Source organism: Halichoerus grypus, chromosome 14, assembly GCF_964656455.1.
Source record: "Halichoerus grypus chromosome 14, mHalGry1.hap1.1, whole genome shotgun sequence".
Classification (NCBI taxonomy): domain Eukaryota; kingdom Metazoa; phylum Chordata; class Mammalia; order Carnivora; family Phocidae; genus Halichoerus; species Halichoerus grypus.
The window spans coordinates 83,174,511-83,189,560 of NC_135725.1; the positions used below are offsets into that span (position 1 = coordinate 83,174,511).

General features: G+C 38.8%; 1 protein-coding gene across 7 annotated transcripts in view; it reads right to left on the reverse strand.

Annotated features, from left to right (window-relative positions):
* Window positions 1-15,050, reverse strand: part of DENND1A (DENN domain containing 1A) — a 498,150-nt gene that overhangs the window by 445,145 nt on the left and 37,955 nt on the right. For all 7 annotated transcript variants that reach the window (XM_036107896.2, XM_078061741.1, XM_078061742.1 and 4 more), the window contains exon 2: window positions 13,483-13,553. In XM_036107896.2, the coding sequence (XP_035963789.1) occupies window positions 13,483-13,524 (42 nt within the window). In that variant the 5' untranslated portion in view covers window positions 13,525-13,553. The remainder of the gene's footprint in view (window positions 1-13,482; window positions 13,554-15,050) is intronic.

Consider the following 15,050-nt stretch of genomic DNA (forward strand, 5'->3'; position numbering starts at 1 on the left):
TTTCCATTAGGTTGTTTTTATTACAAATTATCCATGAAGATACTTAATGACATTGTTATAATCTAGACAGCAACTCATCTGCAACTATTTTCTCTTCAAATAAGGCTTTGTGATAGCATAAAATTCTAATGCCTATGAACACATTAAAGGTAAGAAAACTGTCTTTAAATCAAGCAACTTATTATAGTTTCCTGCTGGGCAAAGCAAGCTCATAGTGAAATCTTCAGTAAAGCTTTCTTTTTCTAATGAAAGCCTTTGAGCACACTGCATGCTTTCAATGTAACATAAAGAAGGAAATGCAAAATGTGTTGTGAAATAATACCAAAAGAAGTTCAAAAGCTAGAATATAATTTCCTAAAGGTTTAAAAAACAAAAAAAGTCTCCTAAACATTTAAAATACGAGTTGTAGTTCCCATATTACAAAGCTTACACTCCACTTTCCAGAGAGTCTAGCACAGTGCTGAACCTAATGCGAGTGCTCAAAGAATAAGTGATTAAGGAATTCTAAAAATTAGATGTACGATAATAAGATCTCAGTCACAGACTCCTAGGGAATCAGGCTTATATGGCAATTTTTGAGGAAGCTGAAGACCTATACTTTTAAGCACTGAAACATTTTGGTTGTAAATCTTTCCAAGCTAGATTATACATCTCACTGCTTTTTTGAAAAGAATATTTTGAATAAAACATTTTCTTGATGACTGCAATGGACATCTGTTTTGGCTGCCTAGCATCCATTCTCCCTTCTTCTGCTAACAGCACCAGATTTTCTCTGCAAAACTACCCTGCCCCACTCTCAGGCTATAGAATCCAGGTGGCAGTGAACAGGCCCGCACACACATACATACTCCCTCATCACCCAATCAACATCTCAGAGTAACCCCTCTCTCCAAAAATCTTGGTGACTTGTTCATTGATCAGCCTATGACCCAAACTGGGCCTGGTGCAATCAGCCCTGAGACTACGATTAATGTAAGACCCTCTTTTTCCATTTGGGTGACTAAACTGGGAGACTATAACCTTGGATTTGCCAGTAGCCATCGTTGCCATTGTATAGGAAGCACTTGCCCAGAAATGAACCCAACACAGGAGACAGAAAACCAAGAGATAAAGAGATGACAAATCTCTGAAAACGTAAGTAGAACACCTAGATCCAGCAAAACCAAAAGCCAGTTTTACCGCTACACTTCTCAGTATTGAGAAGCAATAAATCCCTTCTTTTGCTCAAGCCAGATTTCATTGGGTTTCTGCCACTTAGGACAAAAAGAATCCTGACTAATAAAATAATGTCACCAACATGATCACTAACTGTGCTGAGCAATGTAATACAAAAAAATCCTCAGAGCAATCCAAAGCACGTAGGGCATAAGCAAAGGGCTTTCCCATGAATAAAAGATATGTTTAAATGCATGGATTCTGGGATGCCTGGGTGGCTCAGTCGGTTAAGCATCTGCCTTCGGCTCAGGTCATGATCCCAGGGTCCCAGCCAGGAGCCTGCTTCTCCTTCTCCTTCTCCCTCTCCCTCTGCCTGCCGCTTCCCCTGCTTGTGCTCTCTGTCAAATAAATAAAATCTTACATAACTAACTAACTAAATAAATTAATTAATTAATTCTGAGAAATCTACTTCGGCTACTTTTACTTCCCATTTTTCAGCTGTGTTAGGTCGATGACAATTGCTGAATAGCAGAGTTGTATGCAGACATGAACTCTTGACTTAAACAAAAATAATACAATAATTTAAAATAACAGCTACTTGGGGCGCCTGGGTGGCTCAGTCAGTTGGGCGTCTGCCTTCAGTTCAGGTCATGATCCCAGGGTCCTGGGATCGAGGCCCGCATCGGGCTCCCTGCTCAGCGGGGAGCCTGCTTCTCCCTCTCTCACTGCCCCTGCTTGTGTCCCCTCTCTCACTGTGTCTCTCTCTGTCAAATAAATAAATTAAAAAAATAAATAAAAATAAATAAATAAATAAAATAACAGCTACTTAGGTACAAATCTAACGAAAAAATTTCTACAAGAACTACATGAGGAAAACTACGAAACTCTGATGAATGAAATCAAAGTACTAAATAAGGGGCACCTGGGTGGCTCAGTTGAGCATCTGCCTTCTGCTCAGGTCATAATCTGGAAGTCCCGGGACTGAGCTCCACATAGGGCTCCCTGCTGAGCAGGGAGTCTGCTTCTCCCTCTGCCCCTCACCCGGCTCGTGCTCACTCTCTTATTCTCTCTCTCAAATAAATAAATAAATAAAATCTTAAAAAAAAAAAAAAAAGAACTAAATAAATGTAGAAATATAGGGGCAATGGGTGGCATAATCGGTTGAGCATCCAACTCTTGGTTTCGTCTCAGATCATGATCTCAGGGTCGTGAGATCGAGCTCCACATCAGGCTCCGTGGTCAGTATGGAGTCTGCTTGAGATTCTCTCTCCCTCTCCCTATCCTGCTCATGTTCTCTCTCTCTCTAAAATAATAAATCTTTTTTTTAAAAGTGGAGAAATATTACATGTCCATGAATAAGAACACTCAATAATGTTAAGACGACAGTTCTTTGTAATTTGATCTACAGATATGATACAATCACAATCAAAATATCAGCAAGTTATTTTGTGGATATTGACAAACTGATTCTAAAATATTTGGAGAGGCATAAGACCCAGAAGAGTGAACACATTATTAGGAAGAACAAATCTGGAAGATTGACACTGACTTCAAGACTTACTATAAAGCTACAGTAACCAACACAGGATGGTACTGGTGAAAGAATAGACAGATCAATAGAGAACCCAGAAACAGACCCATACATAGTAACTGATCTTTGCCCAAGGAGCAAGATAGTCTTTCAACAAATGATGCTGCAACAACTGAACAGCCACATGCAATCAAGTGAAACCACACACACACCTTCCTTACACCCTTCACAAAACTCAAAATGGATCATAGATCAAAATACAAAAGTATAAAACTCCTAGAGATAACATAGCAGAAAACCTAGATGACCCTGAGTATGGCAATGCCTTTTTAGATATGCCACCACACGCATGATCCATGAAAGAAAATAACTGGTAATCTGGACTTCAATTAAAAATAAAAACTTCTGCTCTCCCAAAGACAATGCCAAGAGAATGAGAGGACAGGCCACAAACTGGGAGCAAATATTTGTAAAAAACACATTTGATAAAGGACTGTTATCCAAAATACACGAAGAACTCAAAGCTCAATAAGAAAACAAACCAATTTTTAAAAAATTAGACACCTCCCCAAACATATTACAGATGGCAAAGCAGAATATGAAAAAAATGTTCCACATATGTCATCAGAGAGATGCAAATTAAAACAACAAGATACTACCACACACATTAGAATGACCAAAATCCGGAACACTGGTAATACCAAATGCCGGTGAGGGTATGGAGCTGTAGGGACTCTCATTCACTGCTGGCAGGAACAGGAAATGGCAGGGATACTTTGGAAGAAAGCTGGCAATTTCTAAAAACTAAACATACTCTTGCCGTCCAGCAATCACATCCTTGGTATTTACCCAAAGGAGCTGAAAACTTATGTCCACACAAACACCTGCACGTGGATGTTTATAGCAGCTTTATTCATAATTGCCAAAACCTGGAAGGAACCAAGATGTCTTTCAGTAGGTGAATGGATAAACTGTAGCGCATCCAGATAACGCAGTATGATTAAGCACTAAAAAGAAATGAGCCATGAAGCCATGAAAAGACAAGGAATAACCATGCACGCGCGCACGTACAACCAACCATAAACGCTTACTACCGAGGGAAAGAAGCCCACTTTAGAAGGCTACATACTGTATGATAACAGCTATATGGCATTCTGGAAAAGGCAAAATCATGGAGACAATAAAAAGATCACTGGTTGCCAGGGGTTGGGAGTACATGAAGGGATAAACAGGCAGAAGACAGAGGATCTTTAGGGCACTGCAAGTATTCTGCATGATACTATAAATGGATACATGTTATCATACATTTGTCTAAAACTGAAGAATACACAACACCCTGACATAAACAATGGACTTTGGGTGGTTATGGTGTGTCAGCATAGGACCACTGATGGTAAAAAAATGTGCCACTCTGCTGGGGCATGCTGACATTGGGTGAGGCTGTGCATGCCTAGGGCAGGGGTATATAGGAAATCTCTCTATATTCCTCTCTACTTTGCTGTGAACCTAAACCTTCTCTAAAATAATCTTTTTTTTTTTTTGAAAGATTTTATTTATTTATTTGAGAGACAGACAGTGAGAGAGGGAACACAAGAAGGGGGAGTGGGAGAGGGAGAAGCAGGCTTCCCGCTGAGCAGGGAGCCTGATGTGGGGCTCGATCCCAGGACCCTGGGATCATGACCTGAGCCGAAGGCAGACGCTTAACGACTGAGCCACCCAGGTGCCCTAAAATAGTATCTTTTAAAACAAATGACAAATAACAGCTCCCACTTATTAAGAACTTTCCATGTCCCATGCACTCTGCATTCCCATTTAATCTTTCAACTAAATGAAGTAGGTACTATTAAGGCAAAATATAGATCAATGAACTTAACTGCTCACGTGGATTTTATGGTTTAGATCAATGAATTGCTGGTCCACCTAGAGGGCCCAGGGCCTTACACTGTGAACCACAAAATACAGCAAGAACCACCACACTGCCATGAATTACCAAAAATCATGAGACTCTCCTATATTGTAATTTATACCCAGATGGCCCCTAAACTGCACACTTTAGGAAGAAATCTTCAAATAACTAAACATTAAGAAAATATATGGCTCACTTTGTTACTTTTTAAGAACAGCAATTCAAAAAGTCATTCTACGTAACCGATTTAGAGCATCAGCATAGTGTAATAAAAAGCACAAGCTTCAAGCAAGGATACACAAGGTAAAATTCAAAATGTGATCTCAGTAGGAATACAGAGGGACTTCAAAGTACAAAATGTTCTATTTCCTAAGTTGAGTGGTGGGTACGTGCATTTTTGTTTATTCTTTAAGCTGTGCATACCCATACAATTTGTGTTACAGTTTTCATAAACTGGTTTAAAGAATACAGTCAGAGTAGACTTCAAATCCCAACTCTGTCCTTTGGACAAGTTGCTTCCTATCTCTGAGCTTTAATCACTCAATACTTATTGAGGGCCTACGATATGCCAATTACTGTTCTAGCTGTTGGAATTTCAGGTACAAGAAAGAGGTCATTTCTGCCCTCATGGAACCCTATTTTTCTTACCTATAAAACTGAGCTGATACTTCTTACTTCATTAGGTGGTGGGCAAAAGCTTTATTACAACGAGCTTCCCCTAGGCTCAAATATAGTTTAAAGAAATACTCTAACAATCCTACAACATAAGGCACATTACAATTCTCAAAGGCACCCCTTTTCAAAATCAGCTTAAAAAGTACAGTGAGGGGAGTCTGGGTGGCTCAGTCATTAAGCATCTGACTTCGGCTCAGGTCATGATCTCTGGGTCCTGGGATCGAGCCACGTGGGTGTCAGGCTCCACATTCAGTGGGGACAGTCTGCTTGTCCCTCTCCCTCTGCCCTTCCCCCGACCCCGCTCGTGCTCGCTCACTCTCTCTCAAATCTTAAAAAAAAAAAAAAAAAAGTACAGTGAAATGAGGTTCCACACCTCTATTCCAAATAAGTTATTTTCAAATGGGCATGTCAAGTACTTAGAGTCAGGAAAAATTATAAAAATTTTTAAGTAATCCATGTCTTCTGAGTGGTAATTTGTCCCTACACTACTGCAAATCATAGTTCATACTCCATAAAGTGGATTCACTTCCTCTGGGGAAAAAAAAAAAAAATCAAAGGATTCAAAAGAAGAAAAATAAAGAAAAGCTAAAGTAATCATGCTAACTCATTTAAAAGGGAAAAAAAAAAAAACTAAGAAATCCTTGTACAGTTCATGAATGAAAACTGCCTCTCCCCTGATTTTCTATATAAGCCTGATTTTTCTTCTCTCACAATATCTGATTTTTCTAACTACTGCATGTGCAGGTAATATTAACCAGTACTTTTTGGGATGATGCCACAAGAATGAAGTTAAAATCCTGAATCTACAACTTGATGGTTGTCCCATCTGGGCAAACAAATTAACCTTTGAGCCTCAGTTTCCTAAAAAATACGACCCATCTTAAAGGGGTCGTATATTAACAATATAAGAATAAGTGTAACAATATTAAGAAAAGGGACTGAGACATAAGGACTCAATAAAAGTTAGCCACTTTATCACCACTCTTCAAAAGTTTGCTGTGATTCATTATCTTATTACTGAAAAGATAATAAATTTAGTTAATACCTCTAATATTTTAATCTGAAGTAAAACAACTCTCAAAGGGCTTTTTTCCCCTCCATCCCACTTCTAAAGAAACAGCATAAATTTTAAGATTTTATTTGAGAGCGAGTATAAGGGAGCATGGGGGGGGTGGGCAGAGGGAGAAGCAGACTCCCCACTGAGCAGGGACTGAGATCATGAGCTGAGCCAAAGGCAGGCACCCAGGCACCCTTTTATTTTTTACATCAGTTTTTTAAAAATATCTAATAAAAAAAATATCTAGTCATGTTGAGCATCCACTGTGGTCACAAATCCAAGCAACGTTCGTAGAATTAGAGACCTGCAAAGTGAAAGCTCAAATTCAGAATATAACAAAGCTGGCTCTCAATCCTTTCCGTTGGCTGAGACTCGGTTTTCTTCATGATCCTGCTGATCCAGAAACGAGAACAGCTATTTAAGAGAGATTTGAAAGCCAGGGTGTTTGCATGTTTAAGTTACTGATATAGCTGAAAACCTCAGCTAACCAAAGTGTCACATCATAAGCATTCCTTCCAGGGTTCTCACAACAGTTTCTTCACTTGACTATCCACTTCTTGCTACCAAGTGGCCACTGGGCTACTGCAGTAAAACACTGGGCAGGGAGCTGACACCAGAGGAAGTGGGTGGGCAGAACAGCCTCGAGAACCTGATGCTGCGGCCATTCTCCCAGGCAGGGTGCGCTCGGCAGGCTCTGAGATGCCAGCAGTAACGAGACACTTGTGTTGGAAATGCAGTCCAGAGTTTCGGCATGGCCAGTACCGTCTGATCATGGGACTGGCAGGCTCATCCCTCTTGCAAGAGCACCCTCTTCCGAGACCTTCAGTCAGACACGCTAAACTCAGCTCTGGGAACTTTCACAACTTGAGACGACTCTATTCATTTCCTCGGATCCCCAAGTAAAGGTGGGTTCTTGAACAAATACATAAATGGAATGTGGCCAAAAAAGCATAAAAGTTAAGAACAAAGTAGGTCAAATATCTACTCGAAATGTTCCAACTTCTTTTTAAAATCACATACCTAAGTAACAAGCACTATACACAGAGATGTTTGCCAGCATTATTTACAACAAGAGAACTCTGGAAACAATCTAAAGATCCAATTATAAGTAAATATTACTCATAAACATGATGTAGTAATTCACAGCAAATGAAATTATTTTCACAAAGCTATATTAATAATTTTAGGAAAAGTTTAATGATTTGGGGAGGACCAGCAAGAAAAACACACATATAGCAGAAGTTCAGGGAAAAAGTTTATATGTATATTTATATATATATATATACACACACACACATATTTTTATATATGCTTTATTTCCACACACATGCAAAAGAAAACAAGGAAATATACCAAAACATTAATAGTGTTTATCACCGAGTGATAATTTTTCTCTTTGTAATTTTTCAAAAATGTTTAAATTGTATACACACTCAAAAACTAATCCAAAAACAAGCTACTAAAAATTTAAATAGAAAAAACCACAAACCAGGATAATCTGTCAATATGCACTAACTTGAGAAAATTTTTAGTTGGTTTTTTTTTTTTAATTTACAATGAGAATATACCACAGTATAAGAAAAACTGTAAGAATGAAACTCCCACAGAAGTTTATAGAACAAAATGTATACTAAATCCTCCAATTAAAGACCCGTAAAGTAGTTTCAGTGCCTTCTAACCCACCTTCTCACAGCAGGGAATTAATCCCTCTGGGGGATGCAAACAAACTTCAAAGAGAAGATTATGCCCAGACACTAGTACTGTACAGCGTAAGGTTTATACCTAAGTTTGCTCAGATACTTTGGCAGAGATCGGAGATGCAGATCCAAAGAACAAAGACTAATCTTAAGGCAGATTCCTTGCAATCATTTAGAAAGACAAAAACAATGCATTCAATATCAAAAAAAGGCAAATATAATAAATTTTATTAAAAACAAGAAGGCTGTAGAAATAGACAAAAGGGACCTAAAATCAAATACCAAATAACAGCTTATTCCCTGGCAATAGCAACTAGGAAATCTCACAAACTCCCAAAGAAAGCAAGAGGCACCAGGAGTTCAGTTTGTGTACCCAAATCTTACTGGCATGATGTTTCCAAGGTGTCCCATGCAGTGTCCAGGGTCTTGATGCACTAAGTGGAGCTGACAGATCACATGTCCCTTCCATGGAGGTCATGGAATGCTCTTCAGAGTGCAGTACACAGAGCGCTTACAATACATGTCTTCAGTAAGGGAGACATTAAAAGTAATTGAGGGGAAAAGAACCGTTTCTAAGGTCTAGTAGTATTTCTTTTTTTTAAGATTCTATTTATTTATTTGAGAGAGAAGAAGAGAGCAAAAGCAGGGGTAGGAGCAGAGGGAGAGGGAGAAGCAGGCTCCCCGCTGAGCAGGAAGCCAGATGCGGGGGGCTCGATCCCAGGACCCTGTAGATCATGACCCGAGCTGAAGGTAGACGCTTAACCGACTGAGCCACCCCAGGCGCCCCTAAAGTCTAGTAATATTTCTTACTGGCCTTTCTCAGATCTGTCATCTTTTTTTTTTTTTTTTTAATGTGAGGTGATTTTTTTTTTTTTGTATGATTTAGAAGTACCTGATTGTTTTTTTTTAAGACCTTATTTTTTAAGTAACCTCCACACCCAACATGGGGCTCGAACTTACAACCCCAAGATAAAGAGTCACACACTCTACCAACTGACCCAGCCAGGTGCCCCTAGAAGTACCTGATCATTTTATTAAAATGTTTTAAGTAAAGGAGTAGTAGACCCCAGTAATGCAGATTTAGTTTCCCAATTGTTTTTTTGGTTTTGGTTTTGTTTTCAAGTAGGCTCCACACCCAATGTAGGGCTTGAACTCACAACCCTGAGATCAAGAGTTGCATGCTCTACCAAGTGAGCCAGTCAGGCGCCCCTAATTAGTTTCTCAATTTTTAAATTAGCTAATCATCTGAGAGAAAACTAAAAACCTTAAAAGATTAAAGACCTAAATGCGAAAGGCAAAACCATAAATTTCTTAGAGGAAAATATCTTCATAACTGTGGAGGAGGAAAATACTGGTCAATTATACTATATTAAAATCAAGAAGTTACGATCAAAGTTAACACAAAGAGAGTGAAAGACAAACCATAGAGTGGAAGAAGATATTTGTAATACATACAACGAGATAATTAGTATCCATTATATAATCTTAAAAATCAATGAGGAAAAGGTAGAAAACTCAGTAAGAAAAGTTAGCAAGAGACTTGAACAGGCACTTTAAAAAACAAGCTATTCAAGAGGCCAATAAGCAGAAGGTGCTTGGTCTCATTAGTCATCAGGAAAATGCAAATAAAAACAACAATGAGATACTGCTATATAACCATCAGGTTGCCAAAAATCAACACATCTAACTGTACCAAGGACTGATGAAGTTGTAGAGTAATAAGGACTATCAAACACTGCTGGAGGGAGTGTAGACTAGCATAATTTTGAAAAACAAGTTAGCATGATCCAGTAATCAAGTATGGTATCTATCCTAAGGAAATGTACATTTAAGTGCGCCAGGATTCACGTATAAGGAATGATTACGGCAGCATCGCTTGTAATAGCCCAAAACTGCACACAACTTCAAGTGTTTTCAACAGAATGGATAAATTGTGATATAATCCTACAGTGTATTACACAGCAATGAAAATGAATGACTATAGCTACACACATGAAGAACCCTTACAAACATAACCTCGAGCAAAAAAAGCAGCAAAACTACACAAAGAATAATTCTGTTTCTATAAAATTCAGAAGCAAGCAACAAATTATATTTTTCAAGGAGATATACTTAGGTCATAAAACTATAAAGAAAAACAAATGATTATCATAAAAGTCAGGATAGTAGTTACCTCTGGAGAAAGGAAAGGAGGAACCTCTGGGGTGCCAACCAAACCCACCTCCAACACTTACAGGGCTTCAGCAAGAGTACAAACAGAGGCCCTCATACCATATATGTTAATATTTAACAGATATGAAACAAGCTTACAAAATATTAAATAAAATATGTTCTATCCTCCTATCATGACAAATATACCTTTATAACTGCCTGGAAAGCCAGATTCATACAGAGAATTTTGGGATTCCCCAGAGTCCCATGCAGAAACATGCTGATCCAGGGAGAACTGGCCACTGGTCCACCACCCATCACCCTCTTCTCCACCCCACACAGCCAAGGACCTCACACACAAGCATGCAGTTACCTCCACTCACAAGTCCAAGCTCCATCCCATACCCTACTCTCCACACACAGCCACATTTAGGCCATCCCTTGTATACACCAGCAGCCCAGCCCACCCTCAGAAGTATGGACCCCAGGAAAGGGACTCACACAGGCTCTGGAAACAAGCTCAGGGCCATTTGGGCAAGAAATTCTGAGATCCTAGGTACTTAAAGTATGGTCTACCATGGAAAAGTTCAGGCTCTAAGCAGGCATGTCCCACAGGGCCCAGAGACTCTGCCCCATGGAAGAGCGCCAAAGTAGGGCCCACTAAAGCACAGGGCCAGGGCAGGGAGCCCTCCTGCAGTAATAGTATTTCCTTAGACCCAGGAAACATTATATTTCTTAGCCTGGAAAGCAGTAACATGGGCACATGATCATTATTTGCTAAACTGTACATGTAAGTTCCATGTACTTTTTTTCCACAAATAAGGGACAGACATCATGTGCCTGCTGATATGATACACAGTAACACACAGAGACCCCTGCCAAAATTTCATAACCCAAATCTCATCATGAGGATATGATGAGATCCAAATCTAGAGACCTTCTGCAAAACAACAGACCTAAATTCTTCAAAATGTGTCTGTGATAAAAGGTAAGGAAAGGCTGCAAAACTATTACTTACTGAAAGAAACTAAATACGTGTGAAGCTGAATGGACTGCATGACCCTGAATAATTGGATTCTGGATCAGAAAGGAAAATGCTATAAAGGATACTATCGGCACAACTGATTAAATTTAAATACGGACAACTGACATTATATCAACATTAAATTCTTGTATTTCAATAATTGTACTAGAGTTATGTAAGAAAATTCTTAGGAGGTATATTCTGAAGTATGTAGGGATAAAGGGTCGCTATATCCGCAATTTATTCTCAGACAGCTCAGCAAAAAGAATATGCATATACATATATATGCATTACATATATATGCATATACATACATAGAGTGATAAAGCAGATATGGCAAAATTGGGTAACAACTGACAAAGCTGAGGAAAGGGCATATGCACTTGACCATTCTTATAACTTTCATCTTTTAAAAATATTTTCAAGGGGCGCCTGGGTGGCTCAGTCAGTTAAGCGTCTGCCTTCAGCTCAGGTCATGATCCCAGGGTCCTGGGATCGAGCCCCGCATCGGGCTCCCTGCTCGGCGGGAAGCCTGCTTCTCCCTCTCCCACTCCCCCTGCTTGTGTTCCCTCTCTCGCTGTGTCTCTCTCTGTCAAATAAATAAATAAAATCTTTAAAAAAATAAAATGAAAATATTTTCAAAATTAAAAGTTTTTAAAATATACTAAAGGGTTAAACACGGAAGACGCTGTCTATGGCACAGAGGAATTAAGATGACTGGGGTAAGATAAAGACTTCGCATTTTGTTCATTCTTCCATCTTATTTGTACTTCTCTAATTTTGTTCTTTTTCCCAAAAAAAAATCATTTTAACTTTGGGAGGAAAAAATCCTAGAACACTGAAAGAGGAAACATTAGCAACTGTAAAATAAGAAAAATTCTGTCCCTAAATTTATCTGTCATATCATAGCCATCATCATCAAATGGTTACTCTGTAAAGTAGGCCCACAGAGGGGCTGCTGCAGGTATGCACCTAATAAAAGACGCTTCCCAAGGCAATGGTTTGCAGAATAAGAGGCATAACTTAACAGGGATGTTAACATTCTACTTCTAGAATGACCACAAATTTGTAACCTTCATTAGATAATCCAGAAAGTGGAACACACAGTTATAACACTTTTGCTATTAAGAGAAATTCATTCATTTTAACAAATATTAGTGACATTATGCAAAGCCCTGTAGATGACATGGAGAGATGTGCCCAACATGGTCATGGCCTCAAGAAGGCAACTTAGCAGAGTAAAGAAGACTTGAAACCAAAACTCCTGGTTATTCTGCACAGTGATGATCCTGGTAAATTATTTGACCGGAGATTCTATTTTCTCGTAGGTATAATGGAGCTGCCACCCAACTATCTTTAAAGGGTTGTATTGTAAGGATAAAATGTCAAGCACATAGGACAAAGGAACAGATACTCAATAAAAGGTAGCTGTTTTATGAGTATTACAGTCTAACATAATGAAATAGAAAATACTGCATAGCCAATTAAGAGCATATACCACTGGAATCCTGATTACTCCAAGTTTCTAATCCAAGTAAATTCACTCTCCCTAAACACCAAGTAATACGCACAACTGTTTGTGTGTGTGGACCAAGAGTTGCTCCCTGACATACCTCTGGCAAATGCATCACTCTCTTAGTTACCAAGAAAAAGAACACTAGGTTACAGGGTTATTTTTTTTTCTCATTAACCAAGAAGGATTTTAGTTGAGAATATACTCAGTCTTTGCAAGATACTCTAACCTTATCTGAGACCCTGTTGTCCAGGAATACACATCCAAATTAGTCCAAAATCTAAAGCCAGGAGAGGTGTTTTCTTCAACTCATTTCCAACTTTTACCAGCAGACGTAAAATTTACTACATTAAATCCATTTCAAACATCTCCTTCCAGTTTAGTGGCAGAGATTTCCCTTTATATTATTTTGTAACCTAATTCTAAGCCTTCCTCATTAGCAAGGTGACAATATTTCATACTAAGCAGCTGACTTCCAGGCATCTGTGAAAGATACAAACCAAAACTCAATGATTACAACGAATAAAGCCATACTTCAAGCCTGTCATGGCAGTGACTCTTAAATTGTTCACTGTGCTTATTCTCCATTCCTTAGGATGATGTGGAATAAAAAGGAAAGACAAATATATTTAAAGATAAATCACAGTTTAGAATATTCACATATCCCACATGCACAGCTATCTCCACCTGATCTTAGCCAAAAGGCTGAGAAGCGATGTCCTGCACAGCTATCTCATACAATAAACACATATCATAATCAAACATGCAAATACCTGAAAGAGTGCCACCTGTCCTAGGATAGGCCACTTCAACATAGACTTCAAACGTGGTCTCTGGGTTCTGCCTATAAAAGAAACAGATTGTGATTACTGACAAGGATTGAGGCAGCATAGTATAGAACATGTGGGCTGTGATATAAGGCAGACCTTACTTAAAATCATTAGCTCCACAACTTAATAGCTGGGGAACTTTGGCCAAGTTACTCAACTTCTCTGAGCCATGCCTTCCTAATCTATAAAATGAAAGCACCTGGAGTGCCTGGGTGGCTCAGTCAGTTAAGCACCTGTCTTCAGCTCAGGTCATGATCTCAGGGTCCTGGGATCAAGCTCCTCGTTGGGCTCCCTGCTCAGTGGGAGTCTTCTCCTTCTCCCTCTCCCTCTGCTCATACATCACCCCCCACCCCCGCCCCCGCCCCCGCCACCTGTGCTCCCTCTCTCTTCTCTCAAATAAAAATCTTCAAGAAAAAAAAAAAAAAATGAAAACACCTAACCAGAAGAATTATTGTGAAACTTAAAGAAAACACACAAACACTGTCTAGGTACAATGCCTGACAAATAATAGGCTAGCTGTGATTATGATTTCACAGGCGTCGTATTTTGAATTTACACAGCTGTATTTCCAAAGCCACAGGGAGAATTTTGAGGAAACTCAAACCAAGGAAACACTAGCACAAAGTAGCTTCTCCTGCATATTCCAGGATAAAACACATATGATGCAGTTAACGTGCTTATTTACAAGTTTTAAAGACTGAAACAAGAGAGACGGTATCCTAAATCACTAGGCTATTATGAAGACAGGATGCTAATCTAAATATAAGATACCGTTTCCACATGCTTCACCCGTGCTGGCAAGCATATAAATGTTCACTATTATATCCTTTTACCTCTTTATGTCATAAATATATCAAAATAAGGCTGAAAAAGATCACAGCAGTTACAGAATATTAACAGTTGTTAATTCTGAATGATGAGAATATTGGGTTATATTAGCTTTGAGTTTTCTCTTTGATTCTGAAACTACAAAAAAAGATATTTCCAGATTGACTGAAAATGGTTTAGGAGAAAATGTTATACTTTCAAATGTCTACAATTGAATTCTATTTTAAACCTGACAACACGGCTCAGAAACTTTTGAGTCACCTGATCAGATCTAACGGTTAATTTCAATCAAATAAATACCCTGAATTTGCCCAGTAGATTCCACTTCTCAAAATAACTCTCATTCATCTCATTTCAACCTCATTATAATCCTATGAGGACAGGTGGATCAGTTATTATTCTTCTCACCATACAGGTGAGGAACCTGAGGCAAAGAGATTCTATGGGACTTGGTGGTGGTCCCACAGCTAGTTAGAAACACAGCCAGAACCTGAATTCACCCTCTTGGAGCTCAAATTCTGTGCTTCATTGATTCTAAGATGAACTTTTTTCCCCGACACTCCCACATCTCTTACAATCTATTGCATCTTAATGCTAAATGGCAGCATTTTTTTTTCTTTCTTAGTAATACATATAATGGTGCATTTTACAAATAATGGCATTAGATTCAATAAAACATTTTA